This window comes from Balaenoptera musculus, chromosome 17 (genome assembly GCF_009873245.2).
Source record: "Balaenoptera musculus isolate JJ_BM4_2016_0621 chromosome 17, mBalMus1.pri.v3, whole genome shotgun sequence".
Lineage (NCBI taxonomy): Eukaryota > Metazoa > Chordata > Mammalia > Artiodactyla > Balaenopteridae > Balaenoptera > Balaenoptera musculus.
The window spans coordinates 8867752-8886166 of NC_045801.1; the positions used below are offsets into that span (position 1 = coordinate 8867752).

The 18415-nt window shown below is 41.6% G+C and overlaps 2 protein-coding genes across 3 annotated transcripts in view; one reads left to right on the forward strand and one right to left on the reverse strand.

The window, feature by feature from the left end:
- The window catches only part of PHF20L1 (PHD finger protein 20 like 1), an 80808-nt gene extending 75913 nt beyond the window's left edge, over positions 1–4895 (reverse strand). Inside the window, exons 1-2 of the mRNA XM_036829824.1 lie at positions 4597–4895; positions 2318–2437 (exon numbers count right to left, since the gene is read on the reverse strand). Of these exons, the coding sequence (XP_036685719.1) occupies positions 2318–2400 (83 nt within the window). The 5' untranslated portion in view covers positions 2401–2437; positions 4597–4895. The remainder of the gene's footprint in view (positions 1–2317; positions 2438–4596) is intronic.
- Positions 4896–18025: 13130 nt separating this feature from the next.
- The window catches only part of TMEM71 (transmembrane protein 71), a 30745-nt gene continuing 30355 nt past the window's right edge, over positions 18026–18415 (forward strand). For both annotated transcript variants that reach the window (XM_036830884.1, XM_036830885.1), the window contains exon 1: positions 18026–18262. The gene's annotated coding sequence lies outside the window, so the exon portion shown is untranslated. The remainder of the gene's footprint in view (positions 18263–18415) is intronic.

Here is an 18415-nt window from a genome sequence, read left to right on the forward strand (position 1 = left end):
AAATTGCTACTTAAAAATGTGGAGTGTATTTTCGAGGATGAAGTATCTTTCTGAACTTTAAAGAATGTGTGATATGGTTTGCTCAAGGAATAATAATATACTTTCCCCTAAAAAAGTAGGTTGAGTCTTCCTCTTAAATCAAATCTACCCCAAACCTAAATGTGGGAGCTTAACTTTAATTTCTGCCCACTAAATTTAGAGTTTATCCTTTTATTTCTAGAGCACATACTAAAAAATATTTTCCCTTTTTTTAATATAGGACAAACCTTCTACATATAAGACAAATTGGCATTCAGGTGCCCTACTATCACAACTTTCCCTCCGTACTTCTCTTTAAAAGCTAATGTATCAACGTATAAGTCATTTTCTTAGTAATAGCTATACTGCTTATTATAAATGTCTTACGTACAAGGAGAGTAAGTAATATTTGCATTTCTGCCTGTCCCTCCCCGTCCAATGCCTATAATTCAAAAGACATTTATGGAATAGTATTGAGTAGGGCCTCAATACTATTCCAACTGAATGAATAAACGTGGAAGACTAAGCACTCAATATGGATGCAACCCAAAGAGAATATGAAAGAAAGTAGAGAGGGAGGGATGAAAGATGGAAGGAAATTAGTTCAGTATATTTTCAGTGATTAACTGTTTTGCTCTCATAAGAATATCAAAGTTTCTCAACACTTAAATAATCCTTCTATATTTTTACATGCTATTAAAGCAAAAATTTGTGGAATTTATAGGGGATACAGAATGGCCCTTAACAAAAGAAACAATATAAAGAATAAAGTTTATCTCATTTAAAAATAACATCTGTTAAGAGCACCATGTCTCAAAGAACTTCTTTTGTGCCCCATATAAAATTCAATACATCTTAGCAGTTAATTAGCTGTCCTACAGTAAAGTACTTTACTTTCACTAGTGTGTCCCTTCAGAGCAAAAAGCTTCTTTTGGTCAAAATCAGAACCAAAGAGAGCCAATTACTGACTAAAATAGCATCTTTCATTGTATGGTCTAATGCAGTGGCTCTCAATCAGGAGCATGTAAGCCCTCCACCCCCCAAAAAGAACATTCGGCAACATCTGGAGACACTGTTTACCATCATAACTCGGAGGGACGCTACTGCCTGGCTCCCAGGTTCTTTCCAAGCCCCTCCTGAGAACACTGTGTACGTTCTCCAGCTGAGGAGAGTAATTAAGCCCCTTAAAAAGGAGCACTCACTGAGATGCAGCTTGGAGGCATGAGGCCAAATAACTGTGCTTTCCCACCTCAAACTACAGATTCAAACTGTCCCAAGCAGACCCCATTAAGCTGGGGGTCACGGACGTTTGCAGAGTTCCAACACCTTTGTTTTTGCTAATAGACAAAAACCCCAGGCTGGTCTAAAGTCAAATATCATGACTAATCAAGATTTCTCTGCCTGCCATTGCCAACTCAGGAAGTTGACTTAATACAAATCAATCAAAGACAAATCTACAAAATGCCCACTACATTTGAAAGGGAGTTGTAGTGAAAAGAAAATGTCAAAAAGGCTGGTAAAGTTGTTGAACTGCTAGACTCCTCATCAAATAAATGGGCTTCAAGAGGAACTGAGGCTGAACCAGGAGACAGCCACCCAGAGAGCAGAACTAGAGGCCAGCTAACCGGAATGAGGAAGGCATTCCCTAGGAGAAAGGGGGAATTCTTATTCCTACTGCAGTCCAGTGATCCTGGTGTGTGCTATTTCCCCTTCTCTCCTTTCCAGGTGGTGATTTTATCCTAGGTAACCAATTCCTCCTATACCATTGTATGTAGGGGTATGTTGGAGGTGTCTGAATTCACCCCTTATCATAGATGGCCGGTATAGGAGAAGAAATAAGAGAAGGCCTGAAAGGATTACTCATTTAAAACTGGAAACAGTAACAACCTGCCTTTAGGTCAGTGCACTCTGGGGAAGGAGGAGGTAAACTGGGTTTTGGTTTTAGGTGGAATAGTGAATGACGGCTATGCTAACCATCAACATATTCTGTAGTTTGAAAGACCACCTCTGACACAGGCCAAAAAAAGTAGATTTGCATCAAGTTTTATCCAAAACTTGGGAATCTGGTTATCTGGATTAATCTTCTCCCTCCTACCACCCACAGAGCTCATATTAAGTACAAAAGAGTACTGATAACTGCAAAATCTGAAGAGTAGGAAAACTAAAAAAACAATGTATATGTTTATTCAAAATGTGAACAAGTTAATGTTTCTGCCACTGTCAGAAGAAGAGCAATTAACCAGCCCATGTAAAACTACAGATATCATGCTTTAGGTCAAGGGCTCCGTATTTTCCATACCATTTTTGTAAGTAGTCCAGTGCCTCCAAACGAGCACCAATCTCAAAAGTGATTCCAGGACGATTTGGGGGCTTTTTACTCATCTTGAGATCCTGTTCTTCGGGATTCTCTTTTCACTACCTCAAGAGAAGAAAAAAAAAAAGTTAGATTCTGATGCATAAAAGGCACAAGGGATTAAACAGAATTTTTTAAACATTACATGAGAAGTTAAAGTAACTGCCAAATTTTTAAGAAATTTGAATGATGATTACCAATATCTCTAGGTAAAGTACTGTACAACTTGCAGGCAATCTTAACAATGAATTAAGAAAAGGGACATTAGAAAGCTAACTACTTTAAAAGAATGAATAGATGGGGATTAAAACTAACTAATGGCTAAAATGCTTTAAATTTTAACTCGAAAATACCCAAGAAAATTCTTCAGGATAACAGCTGAAAATGTTTTTCTGTCTTTGAAAACTCAGTACAATTGAGTGTCCTGGCATATGGCTACTGAAATTCTTAAGAGAACAAATTAACCAAGTTTTTCAACAAATATTTATTGAGTGCCTTGTAACATAAAACACTTGATAACACACTAAAGAACACAATGATGGAAGAAACAGTAGACACACTCTTCCAGTGCAGATTTAGTAATTCCTCTTGTGATTAGGATTTTTCATTACCTATGATCTCCCACCTTGGTAGCACATGATTCAATAATTTTAATTTAACATATAAACCTGCAGAGGAAATGTCTTTCTTTTTCTTCACATTCAACAAGCAACAATGATACATACATTTCTTAACTCTGAGAACTTATTTCTACTATATTTCAACACAGACAGTGCCCACACTGACAATAAAAACGACTGTACGTTCAAACAAACAAAACACTACAAAGGAATACCTATTCCTCTCTAGACCACGGACATGTGGAATATTCACAATCCTCTTGGCCAGTGGCGACCCAGCACACTTGAGGTAGCCTCTTTTTCACTAACTAGCACCTGAGGAATATGAATGCATTTTGCAACAGCCCAACCAAAATATAATATTTAATCAGGAATGGAAACCTACTGGGGGAGAGGAGAAATCTCTAAAACCGTTTTGAAATTTAGAATTACTAATATGACTATGCTCCCTCCCAACTTAAAAAAGAAAACACACAACTGTGTCATGTTTTTTCAATGGTTTTGCCACAATTCAAAAGGGACAAAACAGCAAGCATAAAAACCAACTGCCCTTTCCTCTTAGAAAGAATCTGCTAAGTAAGGGAAAATACATGCCATATATGCCAAATACAACAATACATGTCATAAAAATACGTAAAATCAAACTTAAATACTCATGGGGGGTGGAGATATCCTCCTGCCGGCCCTGGCAGCAGCAAAGATTAATGCATTAAAGTTAACAGTAGGCTCAGCCAGAGGGCGTTTGGTGCATAAGAAACAGTAATATGAATATTTTTAAGAGCGGTCTGGTCAGTGTGCAACATACAAGGCAGTTATTGTAGAAATGTAATCCACCTTTTCTGCTGCTCTTCACAGGGAGAACTTAGTAAGGGGTAATTGACAAGTTACACTAACATTTTCTAGGATCAAACTTAGAACCCACAAGAAGTGACAAAGTTAATACATATAATTCCCCCCCAGTGACACCGCGGGATGAGGTGCCAGAAAAGGAAAGATTTCCTTCTTCTTGGGTGGAGAGGGGCAGATGGGGAGGGATCTGAATTAAGGAAAAGTAAGACCAAGTAAACAGTCTATTGGGGGAGGGGGGTAAAACCTGAAGCAGAAAGAGAAAGGGGGACGGAGAGAACGGAGAGGAATAAAAACCGGGAAGGAAAACGAACAAGAAAGCAAAAATATATAAGGGTGGTGAAACCTGAGGACCGGACAAACGGGAAGGAAGAGTAAATCAGCAAGAAGATACAACCCTGGGAAAGTGAAGCAATGGTCAGAGAATGGCCGCGGGGCCAAAAAAACGGTGGGGGGAGGTGATGCGGGGCGGGAGGGGGCTGACCAGACACAGACAGGAAAGGCTCAGACCGGGCGGCCAGGGTGCAGGAGACGCCTCCAGGTTTGACAGCCGTCCGGCCCTCGGCGGGGGGGGGGGGGGGGGGGGGGGTAGGAAGGGAGGGGGAGAGGGAGCGGCGGCGCCCAGACAATAGGGGCGGCAAGTTACGGAGAGGGACGCGGGAGGGGAGCGGGCCAGAGACAGACACCAGCGCTGGGGTGTCCCGGGCGGCCAGGCGGGGGCCAGGCGGCCTCCAGGCCCTGGGCGCCGCCGCCTCTTACCGACTCGGCCTCCTCTTTGCACAGTTGCCGGGCTGTCCGGGGCCGAGCCGGGGCGCGAACAGGACGGCCAGCCCGGGACTCCGCCTCCGCCTCCTCCCAGGCAGCGGTCGGGGAGGGAGCAGGAGCGGAGCGGAGCGGAGCGAGCTGGGGCCGCAGCGCGGGGTCGGGCTCGAGGTCGCGCGGGAGGGAGCAGGTCCGAGCCCTCAAGCCCGCTCCGTGTCCGCTGCCATCGCCTCCTCCGCCACCGGCCAGCCCTGACGCGACGCCGGCCCAGACGACGTCAGCCGCCCGCGACGAACCGGAAGCGGGCCTGGTCGCGTCACGTGACGCGAGAGGGTTGGGCCCGGGCCGTGCGGCCGATTGGAGGGCCGCCCTGGGAGGCGGGGCTTTGCGGCAGTTGGCTGACAGCTGGCGGGAGGGGCCCCGGTTAGCGAAGGAAGGAACGCGGGCCTCGGGACCCCACTGGCAATTGAGAAGTGTTTGACCTTTGGGAGATGAGAACGAAGCCCACTGAATGTCATTGTTGTTGATTTGTTAGGAACCAGGTTCTCAAAATTCCTCAATCCCAGCACCCTGGGCAAACTTTTGTAAAGGCACACTACACGCTTTCTTAGATACCCACCCCATTCCACATTAAGAATAGAGCAAATGGTTACTGTTATAAGGTAAATAAACGTCTATTGAATGAATGCTTAGTGGCAGGCACTGTGCTGTAAGTACATCACATGACAACCACAATCTCACAATTGTATTCCTTTATAGTCTAGGAGATCCTTACAACACAAAAGGCAAATATTACTAAGACATTCTGTGTGTGTTGCGTGTGTGTGTGTGTGTGTGTGTGTGTGTGTGTGCAGCTCAAGAACCTATGGCTAAATCGACATGACTTTCCTAAGAATACACAACTAATGACAGCAGAACTACTTTTCTTGAATACTTACCATATCCCAAACTCTGTACTACGCACAGAAGAAAGTGTCCCCACTTTGGGGAAACCAACAAGTGAACACATTCAAAGCAATATTGAGATAAACATCTTTTTTCTCTTTCCAGTGTGCCACTCTGATTCTCAAGCTTTCTAAATGCAACACTGCATGCAAATAATACATTTATCATGCTTTACAGAGTGCAGTTAAAATAGCAAAGTAGCGCTCTTTAAGCTTCAATTATAGTGAGATTCAGTAATTTAAACAACCATATCCATATCCTCTTATTCAACAGATGTTCAATCAGCACTTACTATGTTACTAATAACTACTGAATTACACTGAGGATGGCAATATACAGAAAAGATATAAATACGACAGTCTCTAGTGGACATTTGTCTTCTTGGTTTTCGGTTGACCAGCATCTGAAATCCCTTTCCATGTTTGGGAAATTTCCCATCATGGTTGTCATGAGTACAGTACACCATATATTTCCAGATTCCACATGACAGGATTATACTTTGCACCCTCCTTAGACTTCTATGTGACCTTTTGATTTGCTTTGGCTAATAAAATGAAATTGGAAGTGAGTTTTGTCACAGCCAGTTGGTAATTTAAAAAATCCAGTTCACCAAGTTTTTTGTCTCTGGCACAGCAAAATGCAATTTTTGAGATGGTGGCTGCTCTAACAACCCATATTCTAAAGAGATTATGATGATGCTAATCCACAACTGATATGTCGTACAAGGAAAAAAATATTTGTTGGTTTAAGCTATTGAAATTTTGAGAGTTGTTTGTTACGCAGCGTAACCTAATGCAAACTGACATGTACACCCACCTTATGAGCCTTAGGGCAAAGTCAACCTCACACTAAATAAGATGAAAGTATAAGAAACTCATGTTCCCTGTTTCCCTTGCGGCTAAAGTTCTATTCTTGGCTATACCAATTAGACTCTCTCACTGAGAACTATGTATCAGAAGCTGCTGGTGATGTTCAAAATAAGGAAAATTTTCTCCAGCAGCAGTGGCAATACCAGTAATCAAATTTCTAACGTTCAGCCCAGAGCTAACTAACTGAACCCTGGCAAAATCCCTGCTGACCCGCAAACCAATAGGTGAGAAAAAAATAAATATTTGTTGTTTTACATCACTGAAAATTTGAGGTTATTTGTGATTTAAATAAAATACATAATGTAAAGGATAGCACAGATTCTATCCAATTTCCACAGTTTGCTGACAATCTACCAGTCTTCCCTGAGCAGATGATTCTTCCATTTTAATTGGGACTTAACAAGAGATCCCTCCAATAACGTAACTTGAAAGACAATAAATGGAAATTGGGTCTAATGTATCAATAAATGATTCCTGGCTTGAATGGATTGTATAGGTGATTGTCCTCAATGGAGTCAATACCGTCCTTTAGAAGGCACCTTGGGAATGGGCAGAGGAGGCATATTTTTAGTTGTCACATGATTGGGGGAAGACATTGCTGCAACTTAATGAGGAGGGACCAGGGCTACTAGACATCCTGAAATGCACGATGCAGTCCCATACCTTGAAGAATTGTCCCAGGTCGTACATGACTTTTGAATGGCCCTCCGAACTTTCATGTAGGTTAAAAAAAAAACCTGTTGATCATTTTCGGAGCCTAGAACTCAGTTTTACACATAAGCACAAAGTATTTTTGCAAGGTTTTAATATGCACTCAGTTTTCGAGGAATGAGGCCACTATATAACATGAGGGAAGGCTGTCCTCTTTGTATGAATATTACCAAGAGTTTATTGCATTTTTAAAAATCATACCACCAATGGCAAAGCTACTCATAGTATTTGAGGCACTGATAGAACACACCTATATCACTCTGCATTTTATAGCTGTTACATTCAGGATAAATCTAAATTTCCATACTAGCACTTGACTGCTTCATTGTGGCTCTTCATGAGTCATGGCTGACCACTTAAGTACTGAGATAGATATTATTTTTATTGTGAATTACTTTCATAAATGTATTCTCACATTATTGTTATGGCATTGTATTGATTTTTTTTAAATATGTGGAGCTTGATTATTTCATTTATGGATTTAATTTCAGAGGAGTGCAGAAGATGTGACATAGTGTTAACTCTAAAAAGGGGACATTAAGTCTGATAAGACTGATAGAAAACTCATATAGGCTATCATCGCTGCTTTTGACCCTACAAAGTCAAAGGTCAGAACCAGGGAAGGGATACAAGATACTGTAGAGAAAAGTCTGGAGATGACTCCCCAGCCATACAGTGAAGCTATGCATGACTATGTCCCCTCTCCTCTCGTACCCAACACACCCCTCGTCCAGATGGTACATGTTAGCCATCAGTCGCTTCATCTCCAAATTTAGAAAGAAAGAACTTACAGCTGTGTTTGAGTGGAACCAAACAAGCAGTGGGCAAATTATCTTGAAACAAGGGTCCTTAGGCAGAAATCACTGAACTAAATTTCTCCAACATTAAAAATATGAATATGGAACCATAATATCTCCTGGAATACTTAACAACTGTATATACCTATTTTAAGGGGAGAAGTCGTTACTAAATACCAGATATTCCTTCATTACATGCAGAACACAGAAAGCTATTTTGTGTGTTTGCTTTAATATATATAATCAGTGAAGAAAATCAAAGCAATTTAAAGATATTTTTTAATAGACTAGTTTAGTAGAAACCTAACCTACTGCAACAGACACCCTTGGCATATCTACCTATTCCATTTTAAAATCTTTGAGAATGGCATTAATACACATCCTTCACCTGCCAAAGAACTTAGTTGTCTTGTCTCTCTAGCACCATATCCTTTTATCAACTGACCAGAAGTGATAGTTGTTCCAGAATTAATCTCTGGCAGTTAAGCTCCTAGGCCAGGTATGAACGTGACAAGGAGATATTATTTCTCTCATATGTTCACACACAACATTCTGTTCACATTCCTAAAGTATTATATTTCCCATTGAATATGAAATCAACTCCTAATTCCCCAATGGATTTTCCCGTTTGTGATACTGGAACAAAGGATGGGCTCTTTACTTTCAGCTAGTATGTTGATACTTCGAAACTCCTCTGATTCTGGTTATTGTTGTTTACTGTGATCACTTCCATGAACTCTCTCAGTGTTTCTCAAGCATTGGTCCATCAATCATCTGCATTAGATGCACCCAGGCTGTTTGTTAAAATGCAAGTTCATGGGCCCTAACCTGTATCTTGGTCTTAGAGACCAGAAACCTGTATTTTAAAAGCCATCCTAAATCATTCCTATGTACACGGAAGTTTCAGACCTGCAGTGTGTTAGGAGTCTTGTGGTTGTACGGGACTAAAATTCAATGCAAACAGGCTTAAGCATAAATGGAATTTATGTTTGTGGAATTAAAAACGGATGAGGTATATTTCGCCTTCTGATTCAGGGATCAAATGATAACATCTTTCACTCTGCTTCCTATGGGTTGGCTGGATTCTTGGGATCCACATCCAAGTCCCCAACAACTTCAGACTCGTCACTGCAACATCCTGATGAACGTAGAAACAAGTCCTAGAAGTCATTCTCTCATTGGCCTAAATTGTCAGGTGCCCAATTCTGAACCAAGCATGGTGGCTGTGGGAATGACTTATACTGATTTGTCTTGAACCTGGGTCCAATCCCCAATCGGGCAGGTGGAAGTGGAGACCGGCCCCAACCTCAGGGACTGAGAGATGGGAATAAGTGGGTCTTTTAAAGAAAATTGAGGTGCTGTTACTTGAAAGAAAATGGGAGCCAGACAACAAAAACAACTAATATTCATTGCAACTGGCTTATACTGACTGTAACTCCAAATGACAATTTATAGCCATTCAACGAAATTGAGATTACTCTTCTTGGTTTGCAAAGATAGAAAACCAAGCCAAATGAGAGACAAATCTAGTAAGAGTTTGACCTAACATTCATATTCCTAATTACTTAGGTATTTGCTTTTACAGGCAAATCTCTGTAATGTAGAACGCTCTGCTGGGGATTGTTAAAACTGGGGGAAGAGAAGGTAGGCAACAGAACATAGCAAGTATACAAATTGACAGTTAACCAAATAGTGAACACTTTTAACCTCTTAGTGACCATTATTTTCCTTGTGAATGGAGCTAGCCGCAATTCAGTGGCATTCTCAAACATGGCAGACAGCATGCCTGCGTGCACTCATTCTTTTATCTTGCAGGTACTTGCTTAATCACTCAACAAACTTTTGTTGATGTTCTGCTTAATACTAGAAGCTGGGTGATGCAGAGTGAGAGAACAGGAAGAAAAACAAAATGAGGCAACCAAAGCTAAGGGAACTTGCTGTGATGAGGAGGTGGATACAGAAACAACCAAGTACAGTATGAAGCTAAATATGAATCATTTTGAAATAGAGATACTATAGGACTGTGCTCATTCTGACTCAGCAAATCAAGGAAGACTGCATAGAGGAAGTGGCATTTGAAATACACTTTGAAGAATGAGTAAGCTTCAAATAAGATTCTATACAGACTCCAAAATTATTTCCCTATGGTTCTTTACAGGTTTTTTTAATTGACGTATAGTTGATGTACAATATTAAATAAGTTACAGGGGTACAATATAGTGATTCACAATTTTTAAAGGTTATACTCCATTTATAGTTATCATAAAATATTGACTATATTCCCCATGTTGCACATTATAGTCTTGCAACTTATTTTACACCTGTTTATAACTCTTAATCTTTACCCTTATATTGTCCCTCCCCGTTCTCTCTCCCCACTGGTAACCACTGGTTTGTTCTCTATATCTCTGAGTCTGCTTCTTTTTTGTTATATTCACTAGTTCTTGTATTTTTTGGATTCCACATATAAGTGATATCATACGGTATTTGTCTATCTCTGTCTGACTTATTTCACTTAGCATAATACCAAGTCCACCCATGTTGCTGCAAATGGCAAAATTTCATTATTTTTTACGGCTGAGTGGTAGTCCATTATATTCCATTCCATATGTACCACATCTTCTTTATCCACTCATCTGTTGATGCATACTCTTTATAGTTTTGATTCAAGCTCTGACAAATAAAAAACAGCATTCTACTTCCAATTCTTTCCCACAGCATTTATTGAACATCTGCAATGTGCCAAGTTCAGTGCTAGGCCCAAGGAGCATAAGGATGAAAAATCTTATTTCCTGATCATAAGGCACTTAACAGTGTAGTCGAGCAGACCAACACACTAATAGGTCATCCTTATACAGTGCAAGCGTCAGCATGCAGGAATATGCAGGGTTAGGATATGTGCTCTAACTGGTCACTTGCAATTTAACTAAGTGTCTGTCCTTTTGGTCAGGACCAGAAAACAATACCAACATCTCCAAGGTAACTGCCAGACACTCAGATGAAAGAGAGTTCTCCCCGTGGGGGAGGGGAGAGGGCTGGACTGGGGCAGAGAACTTGTTAGCACATGCATTGCCACAGTCCGCGGTTCTGCCTTAGTAAAAAAAAATACTGAGACAATCCAACTTCGTGGTCAGGTATTGGATTACTTCCTCATTTGTAGTTTGCAAAACATTCAACAGAGTCAGTTTCCCCAAGACAAGGGTAAACATCCTTTGATTTTCTTTATTTTCTTTCCTTTTTATTTATTTATTTATTTTCAGAACTATGGGTATCATGCAGATCATAGGAGACTATAAATTTGAAGGAAATCAAATCCATTACCTTATTTCTTGCTGTTGTTTTTTAATGGCAACTTAAAATAGAAAGCGTATGAGAGCCAGGGATTTGGAAAAAGACCAGGAATTGGATGTTAGACCTGACACCATCACCAGAGTGGTTGAGGTCTAGACACTTCTCTGATTTTCATTTCCTCACACGTAAGTGAGAATCTTAAATCTACTTCACAGAGCTGTAATCAGGATTAAATTAGAAAGAACCAGCTGTATGTGTTTTGCAAATGATAATTGAGGTACAAATGCCAGGTGTTTCCAAATGTTCCTTTTTCACCTTTCCCAGGGACCCTTATACCTAGTTGCTGTAATCTCTGAGGGTACTCCCAGTTTCACTCGCTGTGATTCCATGAAAGCACACATTTTTCTGAAGACTTACTTTGCTTCAAGTCCTGTGTTTGCTGCTGGGGCTTACGGAGATGAGTAAGACGCTGCTCTTGCTGCCAAGAATGTAAGCTTTTATTAAGACTTTATTACCAGGTTTTCACTAACTAATCAGTCTCTCTTGATCCTCCTCCTCTAAAAACTGTCCCCCCCGCCCCCCAGTTTCTCAGTCTGTCCCTTGTCTCTCTCCATCTCTCTCTCTCTCTCTTTAAAAAAGGTATTCCCACTACAATTAGAATATGAACTCTGAGCACACAGTAAGGACATACCTAGAGCATTTTTAAGAGACTACTTGCAAGAATTATTGTACAAATCCTAAAAAGACACATTAGCAACAAAGGAAGTTTGAGAACATCAGTTAAAGACAAATATCATATGATGTCGCTTATATGTGAAACCAAAAAAAGGGTACAAGTGAACTTATCTACAAAACAGAAATAGAGTCACAGATTCAGAATACAAACTTATGGTTACCAGGGGTTAAGGGGGGGAGGGATAAATTGGGAGACTGGGATTGACATATACACACTACTATATATAAAAAATAAATAACTAATAAGGACCTACTGTACAGCACAGGGAACCCTACTTAATACTCTGTAATGACCTATATGGAGAATGAATCGAAAAAAAAGAGTTGATATATGTATATGTATAACTGATTCACTTTGCTGTATAGCTGAAACTAACACAGTATCGTAAACCAACTATACTTCAATGAAAACTTTTTAAAAAATGAATGAATGTAAAGGCAAATAATAAAAGTATTGTGATGAATCTGTGTTGAATTGTAAGCTCTGAAAATCAGAAGAAATCATTAGAGATTTCATTCTTCTATCACCATCTGAACATGTGATACTCTAGTATTATTACAAGGGAATTAAAGTGAACCAGTTTAATTAAATCCAGATCTATCCTGGCTGGCCATTTTTCTGATTTCTTTGTCTTTTCTTAGTGTATCACTCACAACTGAATTATCATGCTCTCCAAATATTTATATGTAAATCCCCATCCCTACCCCCATAGTACCTACAGGCAAAATAACCCCCTATTGGCATTCTGGTCTTATAATCTTATCACAATTCATATTGCCGACAGCATCTATTACTCACAAAACCAAACAATTTGAAAGATCTTCCAAGACAGTGTCCATAAATTATGCATATGACACAGGACAAATACCCAAGAAACGGGTAGTCTGACAAATTCAAGGTGCCAGCAATTAAAAAGAGAGATGTATATGTCTCAAAAGAATTATAGGTAAGGACATTGGCACAGGGAGTTGACAGGAATCAAATAAATAAAAAACAGTTGACTACGTTTTTGATAGACTGTCCAACCAAAGAGGTACTAGCTTGGTATCAAAGAGATGATGACAATTTAAAGCTTCAGAGGACCTCTTCCACTTTCCAACTTCCAGGAACGAAAGTAGGCTGAGAAAGTTGCTCGGCTGCCAAGGAAAGCATATTCTCTTATCTCCAGAGGTAGCCAAGGAGAGTAAGGAAAAGGAGTGAATTTTACTTTCCAGAGGGTGAAGCAGGAGCCACAAAACAATTGCCTGGGTTGCCCCACCCGGGGAGCAGAATCAGGGCCTTATCAGGAGCATTTTCCATCCACAGGGTGTAGGACTCTTGCAATGTCTGACGATTCAGTTACAGAATTTCCATGGAACAGCCACTGCTGTGTGTCTGCCATTATGCCCCTTTCTAAACAGGAAAGTTTGGGTGGAAATTATTCTGTCCCTCTTCCAGTATCGAATGTTGGGTGTAGGGAGCAAGGTGGTTCAAAAGTCTCCGTGTCAAAAGGAATCAATATAGAAATATTAGAAGACTCTAGATTTGAAATCTGTTGCCATGACTGAATGGCACTGGGGGGTATCCTCTGTGGAAATACATCCTCTCAGCATTTTTGAAAGTGAGAGAAAGAGGTACATATTTATGACGGAGATGGAGGACTGCAAATTACATAATTATTTCAAGTTATTCCCTTGCCTCTCTGCATACGTCTGCTCCCGTCTCCACTCATGGCCCTGTGACTTGCAGTGCCTCCCCATGGAGATGTGTCCTTACCCTACTGACTTTGAGCTTGGCCACACGATCCTCTTTGACCAATAAAGTATGAGTGGAAATTTCAGATGCCAGCCCTGAAAAGAAGTTTTGAGAGGCTTTACGTACTTCTGCCGGCTCTTTTGTTCTCTCTCTGCGTTGAGAAAGACATGTCCCTCATAGGGGCTGATCCTCCAGCCTGGCTTCTGGAATAAAGGCATGAGGGACAGAGCTATAGCCAACTTGCAGCCAACATAGGGCAAGACGTGTTGGTCAGATTCAAGCAAAGAAGCAGAACCACCAGGAATGATGTAGAATACGTAATTTTTTAAAGTAAGCATTGAATCTTAGATGACTTTATTTTACTTTTGCAGATATAATTATTATTGCTATTTAAGAGAACTGCTTTTAGAAGGGAAAGAATCTTCTTTTGCTGACAATACAAAGTCTGTGAAAATGCAGTGTGATTAAATATATGTTGAAAAAAAAAAAACCCTATTGCCCTTGTTTACCACTGATCAGGCAGTTGGCTAGCAGAATGATGTGAGTTACTGAAATGAACAGTGTAAACATAGGCAACTGATCATCCTCACAATAGGAAGAAAAATTATGCTACTTACTGTTTGCTTATAAAGTTGCTACAGGGAATGTGCGGTTGCTGGAGGAGGTCATGGAGAGGACGTGACCAAAGGGTGACCTGTGGGCTGGACCTGGCTAATGGGAGGCTCCTCATCCTCTCCCCTGTCTTGGGAATGTTTGTTCTGCCTGCTGTTCCAGCAGTGGGAGCCATTTTCAAGGTTGCAGCCCTGAGAGAGTAAGATGTTGTTGGGACCATCTGGACTGAATACGTGACTGAACCCCGTTAAAACCTCTATATAAACTTTGGAGATTCAGGCAGGTGCGTGCAGAGATCTACTCGTCTTGCAGCGCCCAAGACAAGCCTCACAGGTAAGTTCCCTTGTTTATTCAACCTACCACATACCAACCTGGAGTTCTCTGCCTCTTTCTTTGGTGTCTACTTGCCCTCTGTGTATGGGGGCCAGGCTGTGAACCAAGAGTGTTCCAGACACTCTGGAATTATGTTAGATATACATATTCTATTTTTATAGTTTCTCCGTGTTAGGTTTTTGAGGGAGAGGAGAATCTTAGACAATTTTAGACACTGGTGAGAGAGTTTCAGTCTATTTGGCTGTTCCAGGGGTGCTGAACCTGACATTGTAGGACAGTTGCTCAGGATCAAAGGAAGTGGGGTGAGTGGGGACCACTGGAATCCCTGAAGAACCAGCTGAAACATGACTCTGTCTATCACTGAAACCCACGTTGGCCTCTTCCCATCTCTAAACCTCCAACTTCATGGCTGCGGATGCCCTGCTGTGGAGACACACTCACTTCTGGACCAGGATTTGGGAAGCTGAACGAAGCAATCCCCCAGGGACTGGAGCTTTGGGCCCACTCCATGCAGTGAGCCAGCAGATCTGTGAACATTTGTAGGAGTGGCAACGAAGCCTGAGCCACATGGACCTTCCAAGGACCACCATGGCTCCTGATGCATTCTCACCTTCCAACTCTTGCACTAACTGCACTTGTGGCCCATCCTAACCAGGGACATACAAAGAAAGGAATTCTGGGACATATGGTCAGCTTACCCACATTGACACATAAAGCCACCACGTGGGACAGCACCTGATTATTGCTACAAGCCACTAAGATTTGGGCTTTGACTTTTACTATAGCATAATTGTGATACAATGGCTGGCCTCCATCTCCTTCTAAGACTAAGATCATTAGTCTTTCCAGGCATTGGCCCATATATCTCCTTCTGGCCCCCATAAAGTTCTGTGCTATGTGGCAAAGAGCCCAGCCAGACTTAGAAGGTGTCAAATCCTACTCATTCATTATTAAGTGCCTACTGTGCACCAGACACGATGCCAAACATAGAAACCACAATACCAAACTAGAAAATCATGGTTCCTATTCTCCCAAAGCTCACAATATAGCATGAGAGATAAATATCAATAAAAACCTGGTCCATTTACCGCAATTGTGATACATGTTCCAAAGGAAAAGTACAGTCAGCTGTGAGACCTAGAACCTGATCTGGGAGGTCAGAGAGGCTGCTCAGGGAAAGAACTATTTGCACCTAAAAGATGAACAGGAGAGACAGAGGCTGGGGAAGGAGATGGCCAGGGGCAATGGAAATAGCGTGTTCAAAAAGCTTGAGGTAGGACCAAGCTGGAGAACCTGAAAAAATAGCCACAGTGGTTGAATTCTACAAAGATGGGGTGTGGTGAGGAAAGGGAAAAGGCTGGAAAATAGGTAGGACTGGACCCCACAGGACCTTGTAGGTATTACAAGAGATTTTGATCTGAGAGAGGAGCAAAGGCAAGCCACTGAAGGATTTAATCAGAGAAGCAACATAATCAGATATTTACACAGCAGAGATCATTCTGGCTGTGGCTTGGAGAATATATTGGAGAGAGGCCGGTGACAGAAAGTTGGTACCGAAGTCCAGACAAGAGAAGGTGGCCTCTGGAGCTCCAGAGCTGACAGCGGAGATGGAGAGTGTGTCTCATTCAAGGGCTACAGAGGGGATAGTGTTGATTCCTCCTAGTTTCCTGACCCGAGCAGTAGAATGGAAGTCGATGCCAGTTGATGGAACACAGAATACCAGAGGTGGGTGAGGCTTAGGTAGGAAGGGAGATCAAGAGTACTTGAAGGATTTAAGTAAGGATGCAGGTGTGTTTATTTATTGCTTATAGTATTTTTAAATTAATTCATCACACGCACCAAGTTATATTAGCATTGTCCAAAATGCATTCATTAGCATCCTGCCCATCAAAAAACAGTCCCTGGACCAGCAGCGTTTTCACCTGGAGCTGGTTAAAAATGCAGAGTCTCTATTGCTACCTCAGGTATTATGCTGTTCAGTAGATCTCTAGGACTTATTCATCTTTCATAACTGAAACTTTGTATCCTTTGACCTGTACACTCCCCTGTTTCCCCCTCCTCCCAGCCCCTGACAACCACCATCCTACTTTCAAGCTCACAGTGGTTGTTGGCTGCATTCTTGGCTTATAGACTCAGGACCACAGTTCCTCACTGGCTTTTGAGACAACTTTCAGATCCTTGCCACATGTGCTTCTCCAACATGACAGCTTGCTCCATCCAAGTGTGTAAGCCCAGAAGGTTACAGAGAGCCCAGCAAGACAGATGCCGCCATCTTTTGTGACCTAATCATAGTGGTGGCAACCCATCACCTGTTGTCTTATTCTATTTAGGAGAAGCAAATTATTAGCTTCAGCCCACACTCAAGGGGAGGGAATTCCGTGAGGATCCTTGAGGGCCATCTTTAAAAACTGCCTACCACAGACTAGACGGGTTCGCCTCCTAACAGCTTCCCTTGCCTGGGGGTGTTCTACAGAGGACCCTCCCTGCCTTTGGCCATAACCTCAGGGGGAAAGGAAACCCCAAGAAAGAATGAGATTAACTTTTCTGCCAGCCTGACCACTGGTGCCTCAGAAGGGAAGTTGATTTACAGAAAACAAATAAGGAATCCATCTTGCACATCTGAGCTAAGGACTCAATTCTCATTATTTTTGTCTCATTTAATGCGCCAAGCCATTAAATTTATAACTGAGAAAGTTACAACTCAAAGAGGTTAAGTCATAAATCTGAGGTCACAGCTAGTATGGCAGACAGGGTTGGAATCTCAGTCTGTGTGACTCTCCATTACCCAATGCATCTCGGTGTTGCTGGAATATCTATTTCTTTTATCACTGACAATAGCAGAGATTTGTAGGGACCCAACAATAGCATCCAGCTCTTTAGCTCTACAAACATATAAATATAAAATTTTGAATGCCACTCACAGAGTTCCTTGGAAAGTCCAACCTTTGGTGGATCAACCTACTGGCGCTGCAGACATTTTCAGAAGATCAAGCTCTGGTATTTGATAGTATTCTCAATTTAATAGCATCAGTGCATGATCACCAGTAATGATTTGGACAAAGCACTACTATGTACTACACTCATACTGAAAATAGCCAGAAGATGATAAGCAAGAGGTGTTGCTTCTCTGAAAGTTTTCCTTATGTTCTCACAGCTGGGGTGACGAGTTAGCTCAGAAGAGCAACCCTCCAGTGACTGTGACGTATCCAGCTGGTCTGATTCACCCCCCACTGCTGGTCCAGGAGACAGCTTTCATCTTCACCATGTTCCTCAGCGTGAATGCCGCTGACATGAGCCCCACAGGAAGTGTGACCTCATTCTGCCTCTCAGCAGAATGGTTACGCAGGCTGTTTTTAAAAGAAAACAAGAGCAGTTGTAGGCTGCCTTTCCCAAGAACTACAAGCTCTTCTATTCTAGGAAACAGCCAAAAGAACAAGAGGCTGCTGAAGACAAAATTTCTCTGCAACGGCCTGCACAGGGCAACGTGTGCAGCCATCTTTTAGGAAGAGGACAAGGTGGGATTTTCCTTTCTTAACGGACTTCTGCACCTGTTGATATGCTGACGCTATTTTCAGCTGAAGAACTGCTAAGTCCTGGATTTCTCCGCTCTCAACCACAGGAAACTTCATATTTCAGTAATTTTTTTTGGTTATTTATCCATTGGAAGAAGGGACTGGGAACTTTCTTTGGAAGGAGTATGTATGGGCAGATTATTTTTCAGGACAGATGAGTTGCTTTGATGGAAATGGTAGATGCGATCTGTTTCTTGAAAAGTCTTAGAGCTGCAA